At 35.5% G+C, this 18,909-nt stretch overlaps 1 protein-coding gene across 1 annotated transcript in view; it reads right to left on the bottom strand.

Annotated features, from left to right (window-relative positions):
* Positions 1–18,909, bottom strand: part of LOC127656114 (carboxypeptidase Q-like) — a 51,883-nt gene that overhangs the window by 16,346 nt on the left and 16,628 nt on the right. Inside the window, exon 5 of the mRNA XM_052144297.1 lies at positions 376–487. Within this exon, the coding sequence (XP_052000257.1) occupies positions 376–487 (112 nt within the window). The remainder of the gene's footprint in view (positions 1–375; positions 488–18,909) is intronic.

Raw genomic sequence — 18,909 nt, 5'->3', positions numbered from 1 at the left:
ATGTGATATTTGGAAGTCTGCATTTAATATGCCGGATAATATACAGTCAGAAGGTTGTTATCGAAAATGCAACCAATTCAGGGTGATACAAAACCCCTCTGCATCACTCTATCTGGGTTTATTTTGCAATAATTACCTGGTGTCATTTCACAGTAAAACATACGCAGACAATTTAGATATATATAGTACTTAATATTAGTACTTATTTACCTCTGATTTACTGAAATGTAAATAAAACAGCTTTTCACTATTTTGTTGCTAAATTCAGGTAAATTGGTCCACTTTTGCCTCAAAAAGTGGCCCAAATTACCTGAATTCACCCTATACGTATTTTACAATAAGTTGAGTTTTAGGTATCCTAGCTACACATCTCACCTAAGTCTCTGATTAGAGAAAGTGCCTCCCACGAGATAGCAACCCCGCCTCCATCATCCATAGCTCCCTGTCCCACATCCCAGCTGTCCAAGTGTCCACTAAGTAACACCACCTGAAGAATACAAATGTATATAAAAGTAAATATTTAAGAAAAATGTTATATGTACACATACTGCTCAGTATACATTTCTCTGTTTCTTATGGTAACACAATTGTTTATTCATGTATAAAAAGAGGTTTACTTTGAAAATATCTTAGTTTATTTTGTTTTTTTTTCTCAGACACACACACACACATACACACACAAACACTCACACAAAACAAAGCTTTCTGACAACTATTCCAGCTGTTGTCTGTCAGTGTAAATTGATTTTGTCAGATCCAGGCCACAGAGAGACAGTCTTTAGACCGATGCTCTAGATATGATTCAACTCTAAACATCCTCCTTTCACCTTCTACAGTTCTATCACCAGCATCTTCACTCAGTTTTCATTCACATTCAGTGGTGCTGCATAAACATTAAGAATAATGCTTACAAATACTGCTGAGCTACTGTGTTTCTCTACTGACAGTCTGCAGGCCACAAAACAGCCTTAATAGCTTGGACAACAAACTTGGAAGTACATGGCCTTATAAAGATTGTATAAAGATATTGTGATACATCATCCAAAATGAAAATTCTGTCATCATTTATTCACCCTTAGTTATTCCGAACACAAATGTCCATGGAAGACACAAGTAAATGTTAAGCAGAATGTTATGGACTGACAGCTTCAGTCAGCCTTCACTTTCATTTATGGAAAAAAGGTGCAATGACAGTAAACACTGACTGAAGCTGTCAGTCCATAACATTCTGCCTAACATCTCCTTTTGTGTTTGTTAGAAGACAGAAAGTCATATAGTTCGGAAACAACATGAGTTAGTAAATTATAACATAATTTTTCTTTTTGTGATGAACTATTCATTTAAAGACCAGTATAAGACTCAAACAAAAACAAGAAGTAAAGCAAGCATTCCTTTAAGGAAACACTCTTGGTACCCAGAACTTTAATTAAATAAAACATGGAAGTACAAAAATATATATTTCCTACTATAAAGTCACCACTTACGCAGACTCAAGAATATCTAACACTGTCTGAATGTTTACACCAATGTGCAGAACATCACTGAGTTACTGTATGTCTGTAATACTCTTCAAGGGTAACTTATAAACAGAAGCTACTGGTTTGGCTGGTAGACCACCGTAATTTGATGTGGTCTTAACTCAAACTGGTGGATTAACATGAAACATATCTTTATGCATAGAAGAGAAGAACGATTTTTCTCATTTTAGATTTTAGGTTCTGCAGATATTTTAAGCTCACTAATACGGACAGCACAACCATGAGAAGGTAAAAATGTAAAATAAGAAATTATAGAAAAAGGCCAATGAGGTGGCCAAAATGGCGGAAAGAGAGATTTATTGAGTGAAACAGAGAGATTTGTCTCAAGAAGAAACTTGACTTCCTGGTAACTATGTGTGACAGAGTGCAATGTAAGGGCTGACTGACCTCATAATTAAACACTATAATGTCACTGTTAATGAGCCCTGACAGGAAGAGGCTATAACAAGGCACTGAAATATGAATGGGGGAGTGAAATTTAGAGAGTGCACAGCACAGGGAGAGGAGACATTGAGTCTTGACCCCGCTATCCAAGGGGAGTCACACTAAAACACATTTTCAATACTTTGCAGTAATTCTAGACCAGAGAGGGGCCAAAACCCAGCAAGCATGATGTGTAAATGAAAACAACAAAACATGCTGAGCATATTAATGTAACCTCATCTTTGTATTTGTTCACTTTTGGAATTAAAACACTGGCTTAAAAAATAAATGCCATTTTGTATATATTTTCCTTGTCAAAGTAATGAAATTAATTAAATCAATATTGTGAGTTTATGGTACTAGCTGTTTGGCTCAAAATCAGAAGTGGTTTACGGATGTGTTTAAAAACAGCAATTGTTTCTGCGATTCTGTTTGGTACCACAAACTGTGCAAACATTATACACTTCACCTATAAGTACACTAATATAGGGCCTCTCCATACTTCCTACAGAAAGTCAAAGAATGAAAAGGTTTGATAAAATTTAGAACAAAATCTGGCCAAAAAGAAGGTGATTTTGCATTTGTTACGATGATTCGTAAAATCATGCCTGAAGTAAAACTTCTTAACACCTGATAAACACCTTACTGCCATTGGTACAAGTCATCGGTAGGTGTGACCTGGAGCTCCACCTACTTTGAGGCTGAAAACTAATTCCCATTCAGACAGTTAAGATAAGCCAACCATGAAAGTCAAAGTTATTAGCGAGCTGGTGCAAATGTACCTGCATCTGTACTATCGTTCGCATTAGAGAAATTTTCCAAGATCATATCATGCCTTTTTTTTATTATTATTAGTCTACAAAAGGAGTCAAATCTGCTCATATACTCTCAAGTACCCATTCACTCATGTGCCATCTGCAGAAAATAGATAGTCACACCCAAAGTAAGACATGCCTATCATCATTCTTTTGCCTATCGTCAGTATTTTTCCAATTAATACTCATTTAAACACCATTCTTTCCAGTAGTATCAGTATCATCATAAATTGTAATAGCAGAGTGTAATCAGCGCATATTATGGCCGCGTATAGCATGTTAGCATATTAGCACCATGAATTCGGGATGTAAACAAGACAAATTACACATTATCTACTGGATAAATGTCAATTATTTTAAATTATCATTACTGGTTAAAACTTATTTTACTGACCTCATGTGAATTCTATTCATAGAATGAGGCATGAATTAATTGAAAACACATTTTAATGCCACATTAGTTGAGGTTTTACATGTAGTCTTGTGTGTCCTCATATTGAAATACACTTCTAAATGCCTCCCACAGTGGTGTGGCATGTGTCTGAATGTTCGCAAAGTAACCAGTATGTTGTTGCTCAGCTGTTTCAAACTTCTTTTACATCTGAACGACGAACAAAGTAGAACTTCTCAGAAAGTGTGCTGGAGCCTTAACACACTCTAATACTGTACACTACCGTGTGTATGTCTGTTTGTTGTCTATTAGTTGAAATGGAAACAAATCGCACAGTGTTAAACATTCCAACCATCAGTGAGACAGAGAGAAAACAAACTTGAGTTCCAACAATTTCGTTGTGAGGTGAGGAGCCTATCCCCATGCAGGACGGGACTCAACTGGTGGTGGTTGGGTGGTGGAGGTTGCCGTGTTAGCATAATGAAACAGCAATGTGATAGATTGTGAGCAGATTTATAAAGCATTGGCTTACATGTGATTGGCTAGGAGTTACCAAGCTAATAGTGTGATGATGTACAGCTGCGTTTACATTTCCAACATATGGTTAAAACGTAACGATTTAAAGACCAAATCAAAATCCCAGTAGAGGATTTATCTACTATCACAACATATACAACTATCGTCATATATAGACTAGTCTGACACATCCAGCCGCCTAAAGTACGTTTACTTGCATTTGTGCATCTCTCATTTTCCGTGTAAGCAGAGGGATTTCTGGTATGGCAAAACATTCACAAAGTCCAAAAACATTTGTGTAACTATGCGTAAACACACAGCAGACGGTCTGTATTCCCTCATTTCTTGACATAAAATGTTTACCGTAAAGGGAAGTATGTAACGAGGATGTCGTCATAAATGCCCCTGTGGACAGACAGACCGAGAGGTTAGGCAAACTCCCACTCCACCCCCACAACTTCCTGGAACTCAATCATTGCGTGTGCTAAAAAGTGTGTAGCTTTTAGTACAAAACCAGAGAGTGGTTTACAGAATGTGTGGTGAGAGAAAGAGCAAGCTTCAGAAAGTGCATGAGAGAGAGAGAGAGAAATAGAACTCACTGTGACATGAACAGACTGTACTGAACGTTCACTTCCAGAAGTTAATAAATCATTCACAGTTCATCTTCTGGTAACTTTTAGTTGTAATTCAAATGATCACGAAATAGAAGAGGGCAAAACAAAAGAGACAGACGTTTATGGAAATGTTCAAAAATCCTGTTCCATCAAACTCTCAGGATTGAAATAGTGATTATCAAACTGACAGTCGACTATCAGTTCTGAAGCACAATAGTTCTGTTTCAGAAGTTCTTTTGGATTCTTTCTTTCTTATTTCTGGATTTAAAACAAGCTACACTATGCTACAGATGCTGCAATTGGAGTTGGGAAACATAGCTAAGAAATTAGATCTCCATAATTTATAGCCTTTTGACAGTAATTGATGTATATCTCGATATAGTGTATATGCTCTGAAAGTTTTCAATTAGCATCCAAACAGCCTTAGGAGCTAAGAAGATTCAAAATGTTTATTGTAAGAACTAAAACACAGTACTAATTTAGTTAAATATAATCAAGACATGTTCTCCACAATATGTTTCACTAAATTACCTCAAGGAAGAATGATATATAATAATTTTCCTTTTGCACTGATATAACATTATACAGGAATATACAGCAATATCTATCTATTTTTATTGATTTTATTAGTGGATTGTTGAATCAGAGTTTTGAATCTATTCATTAATAATGACAGTCTGAACAGAGATTACCAAAACAGAGATTATCAAAATTACCATTCATGCAATTTTTGCTACTGAAGTTTAAAAAAAAATAATTCGTAACACTCTAATTCTGGCTATTGTAATGACACCATTGATAGGAAACTCAATGGCCAAATAATACAAATTAAAAAAACATACAATTATTGAGATATTCACAATGCTGCTTAATTGTATATCGGCAACAAAATCATCATGACTATATTGCAAATATTTAATATAATGCCCAAGTCTTCTATTGGTTACCATAGACAATAGTTTTAACTTGCTCCTCAGTTTGTAAAAATGCATAAATCCACTGATCTCTATACTGTGTGTGTATATATATATATATATATATATATATATATATATATATATGTATGTATATATGTATCAGTGCATAAATCATGTTTACAGCAATGCATTTGGAAGTCTATGGGATGATGCTTTCAGGTGGGGTTAAAAGCAGAGATGTGTAGCTCGTATTTTTGTTAAAGCGCTTGTGAACATCAAGTAATCGTGAAAACAGAATTTGTAATCAGAATCCTTGTGTGCATGACATGAAAGTTACAGGTTACCATCAGGTTTACATGGTCATGACCAGTGGTGGAAAGAGTACTGATTTTTATTTTACTTAATTAAAAGTACTGCTACTGAAGAAATAATTCACTTGAGTATAAGTAGAAGTACTGAGAAATATTATGACTTACTCACAACTCAAGTAATTACGTTACAATGTACTTTATTTATCTTAAGTTGTATAAAGTATATACGCTTCAATTTTTATAACACAAAGACATTTTTTGTTCTTGTAAGAAATTGATGCTTCCTTTCACCAAGAATACATTAAATTGATCAAAAACACCAAAATCATTAATCGCACATTATTATTACAGTAGTAGTTTAAGTAGTATTTATTCCATTTTCATTTACCCGTGATGGCAAACGGTCATCTATTCACCCATTCCTTCTAAAAGCATTCAAAGGTGCTAATTTGGTACACAAGAAAATGTTCTTATTATTAGAACAATTGAAAATGGTTGCACTACGATGCGGAAATCACAATACAGTACCCCCCCCCCCAATTTCCTGAGGTATTGAGTTTTTACAAGTTGCTTTACACTTGCTATTCAAATTCTGGTTTTAAAAATAGACAAAAAGAAACACATTTCTCCTGAAATTTTATTTGATCCTCAAGTCTATTGTTTATTCCATGCATTACTGTTTTGAAAAATGATACTCTAACCAGGATAGAGAGGGTAGTGGATGGCCAGATGCAGTACAAAAAGACAAGTAAATCACAGTCTTTAGTTTGAGAAAAAGACTCCTCACAGGTCCTAAACCAGCAGCTTCTTAATGCCAAAGACCTGCATTGCTGCAAGAGGACTCTTGAACAAACAGAACTTTTTAAGAATTTATTTTAGAATTTTATTTTAACATTTATTAAAATAGAATTAGCCAGTTGTAAAATTCGAAATGTCTCTAAATCATCTCTAAACTACATAACGTGCATTGTGATTGAAACACATTCCTTTGTCAGGTTTATTCTCAATGAAGTATGTCCAAGTATTTGGGGTATTAAGTTAACATACTGTACAAAACAAATACAATGCAATATCGTAGAGGAGGAAATTTATCCTCTATGATATTGCAGCAATAATCCAGATATGGAATAAGATTATTAAGCAAACTGTTATCAACTCCTGTATGCCAACTGAATAAAATATGGCAAAAATAAACATTTCACACAGTGTTTAGTGAGAGATATGATTGATTCAAACACTAAAAGTTGTTTGTTTTGTATATGTATTATTGTATTACAGAAAAAGGAAAAGAAAGATTGGATATAAGAACACAAGTGATTTTATCAGACTAGTCTCATGTTAACAAATATTTTTTTTTTATCTTGTTGCTATATTTTCCAAACAGTATGTACATGATCACACAGGAAATCAACATGTTGCTTCCTGTACCCAGAAATCAACCTAATTCTGTCACATTACTGACAAGTGCCTTTCCTCATCAGACATTTGTGCTTTAATTCAAATGTGTTTACCTTGCCCTCTGCTGCTACTGATAGCATGTCATGCAAGCATCATATAAGACACAGGTTCTGGTCCTGTGGGAACTAGGATGCAATCGTGTTAACATAAACAATGGCAAGCGTGATTCAGAGGTTGGTCTAAAATTACATTTTTACACGACTGACATTTAGGTTTAGGGCTGGGGTTAGAGTTAATAAAAAATAAATTTTTGTTAACTGTATTACATATAGGATTGCACCGTATATTGTTACTTACGAAATATCTTGAAACCAAAAAATTTTAAATGGTACAATATCATCTTGTTGTCAGTACCATATTAAAGTGTTATTTTTTGTCAAATTAATCGCACTGAATTAATGCGTTAAATCGACAGCCCTAATATATATATATGTCAAAGGATGAGACCAGAGATCCAAGTGTGAAGGGAAAAATAAAACAATTTATTAATAATGAAACACAGCAGAGCTGGTGAAGCTTGAGGGAACCTGGCACTGACTGCAGCGTTGAGATGGAGAGAGTGTTTATAGGCTAGGTGCTGTGGTAGTGTAGAGCGCAGATACACAAAGAATCCTCTGGAGGATAGTGTTCATTGACGCGAGTGTGTCGTGGTAGTGTAGAGGGATAGAGAGGAGTCTGTGTTTGTAGCCAGCTAGTTTTTTTAGCATCGCTTATATATCTGTTTTCAGCCTTTAATCCTTAACATCTGTCATTTTTCAGTGCACATCGTGTTTTACCCCGCATTATTCTCCTATTGCAAGTCAACTGTGTGCATTTTCCACATGCTTCCGCTTTATATTTTTATCACGATTAAACTGCGTGCATTTTACAGCGTGCACCCGTTTTTCTCCTCTTTGTTACATGGATTACTGCATTGATCTCAAAGCACCGTTTATCAAGAACAACCAACAACAAAAAACAATTGCGTGAGGAATTCACATCAATCTCAAACCCTAACAGGACAACAACAAACAACTGTGGTAAGTCATGGCATCCACTTATGTTATTTCTTCCTGCATTGCATGTCAAATGTTTACAATAGCCTCTTCCATCAGCAGTGAGGGATTCATATGTGATAAATGCAAGGAATTAGTCAGGCTGACGGAGAAGGTTAATGAGTTGGAGACACGCATCTGAACGCAAGTGGAGGTCAGTGAGAAAGAGAAGCCAGTAGATACTGTTTCGGGTGCAGGCAGTAGCAACACACACACTTTTATTCTGGCTGTAGAGCCCACGCAGCAGGGCGTTTGGGTGACTTCTCAGCAGCATACTCGCTCAGCAAAGCGACACCACTCTCCCGTTCCTGTTAGGGTTTCCAATCGATTCTCCCCACTCAGTGATTCACCCACTGAGAATCATGTTGAAAGAGCTCTTGTTATTGGTGATTCTATTGTAAGGACATTAGATCTCTTTCTACCAAAACACTAAAAGAAAATGAAATTATTACAGATCATAGTTTGGATGTGCTCTGTTTGACTGAAACCTGGCTTAAACCAGATGAATATATTAGTTTAAATGAATCTACTCCCCAAGGTTGTTGTTATAAACATAATCCTTGTCTGAAGGGTTGAGTAGGAGGTGTTACTACAATTTACAGTGAAGTTTTTGGTTTTACTCAGAGGACAGGATATAAATGTAAGTCTTTTGAACTAATAATGCTTAATGTGACACCGTCAGATATAAATAAAAAAACGATATTGTCTTTTACCCTTGCTACACTATATAAATCACCTGGGCCTTATTCTGATTTCCATGGTGAATTAGTACATTTGTTATCAGATCTTGTAGTTACTGTAGATAGAGCATTAATAGTTGGTGACTTCACATTCACATAGATAATGAAAATGATACATTGGGATTAGCATTTATCGATATTCTCAACTCTCTTGGAGTCAGACAAAATGTAACAGGACCAACTCATCGCCAAAATCATACACTAGATTGAATTCTCTCATATAGAGTTGATGTTGATAATTTAGAAATTCTGCCACAGAGTGATGACATCTCGGATCATTACCTCATCTCTTGTATGCTGCGATCAGCTAATGTCACTCAATCTACACCACGCTATCTTTCAAGTAGAACTATTCTTTTAACCACTAAAGATAGCTTCACTAATAATCTTCCAGATCTATCTCATATACTCAATAAACCCCATAAATAAGCCTAGAAGAACTTGATGAAAGAACAGAAAATATAAATAGTCATCTCTAGCACTCTTGATAATGTATCCCCCCTTTGATTAAAGAAAATTAAGGAAAAAAGCCTTGCACCATGGTGCAATGATCACACTCACCCTCTCAAGAGAGCAGCTCCGAAAATGGACCGCAAGTGGAAGAATACAAAATTAGAGTTATTTTGTGGTGCATGGAAGGATAGTGTCTGTAGCTACAGAAAAAAGCTGCAAGGTCAGCATATTTTAGTAAACTCATAGAAAATAACCACAACAATCCTAGATGTTTATTTAGTACTGTGGCTAAATTGGTCAGGAATAAAGCCTCAACCGAACCAGATATTACGTCACAGCTCAAGAGTAATGACTTCATGAATTTCATTACAGATAAAATTTAAATAACCAGAAATAAAATTTAAATTATGCAATCATCTGTCATAGCACCTCAGAAAACAGTGTCTCATAATGTTCCTCATGTGCAACTTCAATCCTTTGCTGTCATAATTAATGAAGAGATCTGTCCTTTGAAAATCAAACTACCAATGTTTGTAGAACAGCATTCTTCCACCTAAGAAATATTGCTAAATTACAACACATGCTCTATGTTGCTGATGCCGAAAAACAAATGAATGTGTTCATGACCTCAAGACTAGATTATAGTAATGCATTACTATAATCCAGCAAGATTATAGTATGCTATGCATGCTATGTCCAGCAAGATCAATAAATAAACTTCAATTGGTACAAAATTCAGCAGTGAAAGTGCTGACGAGAACCAAGAAATATGATCATATTAGCCCAATTTATCATGGTTACATTGGCTACCTGTTAAATTTCGCATTAATTTAAAAAGTCTGTAACTACGTACAAATCTTAGAATGGTCTAGCTCCACAGTACCTAAGTGACCTTCTACCACGTTGTATTCCATCACGTTCATTACCATAAAAAATTCTGGCCTGTTAATGGTTCCTAGAATATCAAAATCCACAAAATGAGATAGATCCTTTTCATATTTGGATCCTAAACTATGGAGTAAACTCCCCAACACTGTTCTCCATTAACCAACATCTACTGGAGTTTTGTGTTCCTTGCCACAGTTGCTTTCGGCTTGCTCAGGGTTATAAATAAAATTATTATTGAATTGCTTATTTTTAAACACAATTCACAATTGTATTTTATCAAACTACACAATGACGACTCTAAGACATTATAGATATTATAGTTTTATCTTCTGTAAATGTCTGATCATCTCCAGCTGAAAGTTAACTATCAAGTTTCCCATTGTAACGCTGATTCCATGAGCCAGTAGCACCTGAAACACATGAAGAGTACGTAAACACAATAGAGCAAACCGGAAGACTCACTGAGACCGTGACACTATATATATATATATATATATATATATATATATATATATATATATATATATATATATATATATACATACAGTTGAAAAGTATTATATTTTCATTTGATTAAAGCTGTACAGTATGTATTTGATTAAACACAATTTGATCTTACATTTAATTAAAACATTTAAAATGGAATCCAGAAAAATGTAACAGAAAAGGCATGACTTGTATATATATAAAAGTTATGCAGTTATTTTAGTACTTATTTAAGTAATTTTCTGTGTAATTTCATCACACATATGAGGTTTCTTTATTTGTAGCCTTTGGAGTTAGTAATGATACCGAGGTACCAGGGCTGGTATCGTACCAAAGCCAAAATTTAGGTATCAAAGCAACACTAATTACATAATTTAAAACTAAGAATACAACTCTCACTTGACACCACTGTGAACATTGCACCCGGAATCTGGAGCTCACACGTGCCCATACATTAAACAACACTTCTAGCTTTGGCCAATGGGGGCAGCGGTTCAAATTACAGTAAGCACAGAACTTTCAACATACTGTTGCCAAACTCAGTGCGATCAGTTTGGTATTTGAACGTCTGTCCCATTTAATGAGTCAAAATGATTGTGTGTGGAAATCGACAGCCTGCCACAGTTGTCATTGATAGAGCTAAGCTTGATTTGAACCTAAAACAATCCTTTAACTCAAATTATTTAGATCATATTTAGGCATCTAAGAGTTTGAATAAACTAGACTGCAAGAAAGATTTGTTGGTCAGCTTATTCATTTCTAAATAAAAAAATTTTATCGGCATGCGTGTGGTATTAACTGCTCTGCTAGATTCCACAAACAATTCCATTACCATAAAACAAAACAACATATCACAAATACACATGCATGAATTTATACAAACACAATTAATTTGACAAAATTTAAAAGTTATCTATAGATCTGACTCTGAGCTGACCAGCAGAGCCATTGTCGGTTAAATCCAGTCACTATTACATTGTATTTTTCCATCTGTCCCCAGAACAACAATGTTGCTGAAAATAAAGTGACGGTTTCAGGTCATGCAGCCGCTCAGTGAATTAAGAAATGAGAACAGAATGAACAATTATGCAGATGTGCATAATGAGGCAGACACCACACAATGAAACTGTCAAACTTACCCTCAAATCCCTCCAAAACCATTAAAAACATGTGCAGACCTCATTCACTTGCATTCAGTTACAGAATTGGAGGGTTTTCATGATGTCTGAGTTATGCCAAATGACTTCATACGCTACACATGCTTACTTTAAAGCACCGGTTTTCAACTGGTTTTGCTCCAGGACCTGATTATATACAGGATATTAATATCAACTAGGAACCCAACACAGCACCAACATTGCTTATTGTACAAAGGTAAATGAAAACATCCCTTATAAGCAAACATTGAAATGTATTAATATTAATAATAGTAATATAACACTAAATAAAAATAATCTCAGAAGTCAATGATTCATTACATTTAATGTAATCTGGATTGTATTTTTTTTGCATAGATTTGTTGACCAGATTTGGTTTTTGAGGATGAGGGCCTGTCACTCAATCTCTCCATGTTCGCATTTGCCTAATTCTCCCAAATGACAGATACATTTGCTTCTAAATACTATGGAGATTGATTGGACAGACAGTTTTTCACATTAACAATAAAACATAATGGATGAATTCTACTCCCTTTCAAATGTTATATATAAAATTATATGATTCTTGCATTTAATGTGCAGTATTGTTTTCCCTGTTATCTGCGACCCTATAAGAACAGACTTGTGACCCATTTTTAGGCCCTGACTCCCCAGTTTAAATTTTTAAGTTTAAAATTCAGAATAGACGCTCTCTCTATGATTCTCAATGGTGATGGAAATGCACATAAGGTGCTGGTTATTATGTATTTCTTTTCACGGTCCTACTTAATCGAGAACTTGGTGGGGTTTTGTTCCTTTAGGTCAAACTTTTGTAAAACCAGAAAATCTCCTATTTGACTGGCAGGATATGAGGTCATCTGCGAACTGGTTTGATTTCATTTGTTCACCTCTGAATACTGAGCCAGTGATGATTCTAGCAGTCGTGGTCTTCTGCATTTCAACTGAAGCATGCTATTGGTTTTATTATAGACTTTAACCAATTTTAACTCGTTTTAGTCATAAAATGTCAGAAATATTTGCTGAGTGAAACTAACGCAAGTCTACCAGCCCCAACCTTGAATATTTTCACACCTCCAGGGAGTTGAGACCAAAGAAACATGCAGACACACTGTAAAATAATTATAGTTTCCTTCCAAAACCACTACTTTTGCTGAGAAATAAAAATTACATATTTTTTACCACTTTTTCCATTAAACTAACGTATACTGTACAGTGTGGTCCAAAAGTCTTTGAGTAGATTGAAAATCTGGTATTAAAATCTCATTTTAAACTAGAAATAAACAAACCTTTAATATTTTGAAAAATGCAAAACCAAAGATATGTTATGACAAAATCAACAAGAAATATTTAAGATTTTGCATCTAAGTCTATTACTAGGTCACTAATTGACCCTTCGCAAAGCCCCACCTTAAAATTGTTTCTGACTAATCCTAATTTAGTAACTGTTGCCATCCACCATTTCTCTGACAAACAGATTCCATGGGAGTAATGTGTGTTGTCACTTGTAATAGTGAAACGAGGTATGTAGAGATGATACATGCAGTGTTTTTTATTCCTTTTTTCAAATCTTTAAATAAATATTGAGAAGAGCATATTATGGATTAAACTGTGTCAGCCCTTATTCCTAATGAACATGTATAACATCAGCAAGGACACCTGCATTTGCTCCAAAGTAAATTAAAGCTAATAACTTAACATTAATTCCTATATGAATTGATACAGGTCTTAATAAAGGTGATAGTAAATAAAGAGTTTACAGCATCATATTGGGTGTGTTATAAGATATGATAAGCAGTTCTGTTCACCTACACTAATGTTATCAGGTGTGTAATCAGCATCAATCTTTAAATTGCTTTAAAATGTCACTATTCATTCCAGTCATTGTAATAATATCATCAATTTTGTTTATGAGAATATTTTGCCCAAAACATGCTGTTCACTGCAATCTCCCATTCATTCCTATGGGATGTTCGGTGTGTGTGTGTGTGTGTGTGTGTGTGTGTGTGTGTGTGTGTGTGTGTGTGTGTAGGAATATTACATATATAGCACCTACCTTCTGAGGTACTCATTTAAAAATAGCTTCCCACATCTAACAAACTGTCACTAACATGTTATTTCACAGATAACACTGAACAATTCAAAAGAATATCTGACTCACAAGCTGTCACCGAGCCGGTGCAGTACCCTCATTAACATTGATGAGTAATACCCTCCAAAGGTCTACACTGAGGGTTTACCATTCATCAGTGTGAACAATCAGTATTTTCAAGCATGTCTCTGGCTGTGACCAGGGTGTCAGTGCTCACTGAATTAGACTATGAGGAAACACCACAGCTCAAGGTTCTGTTTGCTCACAGTATAAAGGCCTCCAGCTTGCACAACCCTTAGTCCTAACTAGGGCAAACGCAAAAGGAATTCTCACTCCCCAAAACAGTATCTTACGACATCCATATTCCACTAAGGAAACTGCTAAATTCAGGGGTGTAGAAATTATTTTAAAAAGTTGGGGATATATAAAGATAAACAAAAAATGACAATTGTGGCATCATTTACACACTCTAATGTCTTTCCAAACCCATATGACCATCTTTATTCCAAATTAGATTTTTGGCAGAATGTCTAGATGTACTTTTTCATAGAATAAAAGTGGATGGGGACAAGTGGCATGACACCATTCACTTTCACTTTGTGTCCCATGCAAAAGTCATATGGGGTTGGGACAACATGAAGGTGAATAAATTATTTTCATTTTGGGGTGAAATATCCATTTAAGTCATGGGTCTTTAAAAAGTAATGATTATCTCCCCAAAAGGTAAGGGACAAATATAGACATTTCCAAAGTGTGGGGACAAAGGTTACAATGATTGCTCTGCCTTGACAAAAACACTTTTCTCTTCTCTTGTAGATGGTGAAAACAAAATTGAGATTGACATTTTTAATAATCATGACCACCATACCAATTTTACAAATTAAACTCTTCATTAAACTCTATAAAAAGTTTTGTTTAGCCATGCCAGTGTATAGTATAATAATATAGTATATAGTAATCAGAAATTAGAGTAGTTCCTCCTGTTAAAAATGATCCCTGCTTTAAAGCCAAAGCCGCCCTCTCTGAACCCTAAGAGTCATGAAAGCTGTGGCTTGCTGTCATCCCTGTACTGATGGAATGTGGGGAGCAGAATAAACTCTGGATTCCCCTGTAGAATCCCCCACATACTTCAAAGGCCAAAAACAACAAACAGTCGACCCTGAAGTGGTTAAATCCACTCCAGTGTTATCAGAGGATATAAACCTCATTCTGGGACTGAACGATCAGTTGATGGGCCCAAAACAGGAAGAGGGGAGTGGGATGATGGACAGAGTGAATTAAGAGACAAAAAAACAACAAGCCAAAACCCTGGAACCCCAAATAGAGTAGAGAAAAACCACAATTGTTTTTCTCATTGCTTCAGAGGTTCTGAGAATGAGAAACGTAACAGGATGAAAATGGACAGATTTGAAGTTTGTGGAAGTTTGGACAGATGGTGAACTCTGTTTGAATGGAACAGACCATTACAAAGATGGGGAATGTCTCTGGAAATGACAGGAACTCTTTTTGTGTATCAGTATACCCTTGGCTGACTCCACAAGACATTAATAAATTCACAATACTGGGTACTTTCAGTATGAAAGGCAGTTACATTTGTGGGCACCCACAAACCCATTTCCACACACACACATTCAGCCCATTCTTGCTTCTAATACCTTTGTTCCAACAGTCGTAATAATTAGATACCTTGTCTAGGTTATCATAGACTATGTGTATAGTAGAGATCAGTAATGTGGGGTGGACTTCTGAAAAGAGAAGGTAAAGTTCATCTTTATTTTCTTTAGTCCAACATAAATTCATGTTCCATTCTATCTGGTCTCACTGTTAATATACCAACATTTTTGCAAAATTATCTTTACGTGGCTCATTGTACCTATCATGGCAGTTTTCTGAGGAAATTAGCACTAGAGTAGCTATAACAACAATGACTTTTATTCACTTTCACACAAATCATGACTAAAAATGCAGATTATCAATTCATAAACACTTACTTTTTGCCCCTGTTTCTCACACAATACTATCTTATGACATCAAAACACTAACTATAGTGCATGACTTGTAAGGTGATACATTTTAATGTTTGCATTACAAAACCAAATACATTTATACGTTTGTTCCACTGTGATCAAAATGTGCAGAAGCTCAACTGATAGAGCTTTGCACTTGCGATGTACAGGACTTCAGTACAAGTCCTGAAGAGCAGGCGAGTAGACATGCGAGATTGACGTTATCATTGAAACACCACAAAATGACTTGGTTGCTTCAGCAATTGAGTTTTTCATCTTACTGCTTTTTTGACACTAACTGTAAGGTTTATAGAAATCAAGTTCTTTGCAGCCACAATTTAATTACCACAAAAGCACATCATGTCTTAACTATCATGAAATGAATGAGACATTATTTACAACGCTTATAATGTGGAGTTCAAAGTGGCACTTTGCCCTGAATCATGAACGATTTGTTGCACGACTGCTGTAACAAAGCAGATAGCCACAGTCTGCCGGCTGATTAATATTGTGGAGGATTAGAGTTTAAGAAATTTAATGTACATTGCAATGACTATGCAATCTTTTTGGGCACTAGTTCTTTCAATTAGTCAAATTCCACTTAGACTTTGCAAAATTGGTGCTATTTTCATGCATTTTATCTTTATACAGTGGAAGGGTTTGTTAGGAAAATGTTAATAAATGTAGGGCCTCATGTACTCAATTAAGAGACAAAGGCAGGCCTACACACAGTCATAAAGCCTGACTGCGGCCTATAGGAACACTAGAAGCTTCACAGCCACAACAACAGCACCAAACAAATCTAACAAACGGAGTCCAAAACAGACTACAGATCCCATGAAGCCTTGCTCACTTTACACCCATGTGTGAAATTCTGAAGGATTGAACTCTCAACTCCTTTTGGATGAAATGCACGACATAATGTGTCCCTCAGCATGATGTCATCGAGAGTATAAAACCTCGGAGATCCTTCTGGGCGTTGCTTCCACCGAAAGTATGTGCCTCATCTAGTTGCAGCCCTGAATGCTCCCAGGAACATTCGCACCTGAACTTTGGCCAAACAATCTCAACCTTGCTGGACAAGCCAAGATTTCTCCGTGTGCCACCGAGCATGTTAATGGATCTGAAGGAGACCGCGAGCAATCCGCATCTTCACTCTTTGCCTGCAGAAGTGAAGAAAGAAGATTTCTCTTCAAAGTCGACTTTGCTGACATTATCCGAGCCTCAAGGAACCAAGTTGGAGTCAAACGACGAACAAACACACATTCTACCCGTGTCCTCACGTGACTCATGTAAGAGGTTTACATCTGGGCAGAGATATTATTGTGTATCAAGGTTATTGCTTGTACAGTTTATGGACCGCTGTGTCCACTCATTGCTGCTAATGATACACAAGTTATTATTGTCTCTTACTGTTTCCACGAAAGAGATTTGCTGTTTTCGTCCAACCATGTTGGACTGTTTGTACATTACCACCATTGCGGGTGAGACCGGCACACTGAGTTTATCCATTAAAGAACCATGACCGCGGTGGACGGTTTACCACCCATTCACCGTGTCTCTGAGTGAACAGTTGCCTTCTCTCTATTGAGACTGCTATACTGTCTGTTTATTAGTCCCTGACTCCAGGGTGGTTCCCCAGCGATATTAATCCTTATTCATATTCTATTGATTTTGATAATTGATTGTTATTTTTGATGATTGTTGATTTGACGGATTGATAAGCTAATGTTAAATCTAATCAATTGTTTATTGATTTTAATAATTATCTTTGATAATAAATAATATTCTATTGATTTTTATAATTGATAGTTATTCTTTGATGATTGTTGATTTAAAAGATTAAAAGCTAATGTTGATTCAAATAAATTTTCTATTAATTTTAACAATTATATTTGATAATTATTAATTATTGCTAATAACCAAACCACTCCTGAATGAAGCACCCAACATAAAGCATTATATTGTTACATATTTTTGGTTTTCTTTCCAACCTGGTCTCATAGTGAAAACGTGACTCTATATACATTTTTGCAAAACTTGTTATACGTGTCTCCATGTTCAACCCCTTGCAGTTTCTATGTAAAATTAACACTAGAGACGCTACAACAACTGTTTTTTTTTATTCACTTTCACTCAAATCATGACTTCAATGGCTGATTATGACTTTATAAACACTTATTGTTCTCTCTATTATTCAGAGCCTGCTATGTTATGATATAAACACACGTTAACTCTGATGCATCTAATGATTATTTATACATTATAATGCTTGTATTACAGACCCACCTACATACATCTGTTCCAAAGTGATTCGCAAGCGCAGTAGCTCACCTTTGAGGACTGTTGTTCAAAACCAGCCAAAACTAGAGAAAAATGTATTTCTCGCAAATAATTTTGTGTTTCATATCATTTACATTTTAAGTTTGATTCTGATGTCACCGAAAGCGGTGATGTCCAAATGGGTGAGTTGGTTTAGTTTTTAATAAGTCAGAAATTTCCACCAGTTTGACGCATTAAGGTCAATTTGTGGATCGGTTGTGAACATGATGGGAGAACATTAACATATAGACAAGGATAAGAACCAATCTTAGTGCTTTGGAGGCACTGCCTCCTTTCACATGCCTTTTCACCTGTATTTCGTGGTTACCCTTCTCATATTCATGCCACACTTTGGGACATCAATTAGAACATAATGAGCTCAAGATAGACAAAGGAATCAAAAAATGTCTCATTCAACTATTTTGAGGAGGCACTGGCTCCCTTGTCTCCTCTTCCCCTGGTAGAGATGTCACTTTAAGAGACTTTTTTTTAGATAATTGAGTATTTTATCTAAAAAAAAATTGTAGACAAACTAAACACTGCTTTAAAATTCATGTAAAAAAAAAAAAAAAGATAGGAGTTAAAATAAAAGGAAAAAGGCCTTTCTAGAGGAATATCTGTATTTTAGAAACAGCAGAAGGATTCTGCAGAGCAGAATGTTATTCACAATTAATAACAAGATGTTCATGATTTTAACACACCAACAATCTTTTACTTTTAAACAAAAATGAATCTTTATAAATGTCCTATA

This window comes from Xyrauchen texanus, chromosome 15 (genome assembly GCF_025860055.1).
Source record: "Xyrauchen texanus isolate HMW12.3.18 chromosome 15, RBS_HiC_50CHRs, whole genome shotgun sequence".
Taxonomy (NCBI): Eukaryota; Metazoa; Chordata; class Actinopteri; order Cypriniformes; family Catostomidae; genus Xyrauchen; species Xyrauchen texanus.
This window is presented reverse-complemented; position numbering and strand designations above follow the sequence as displayed.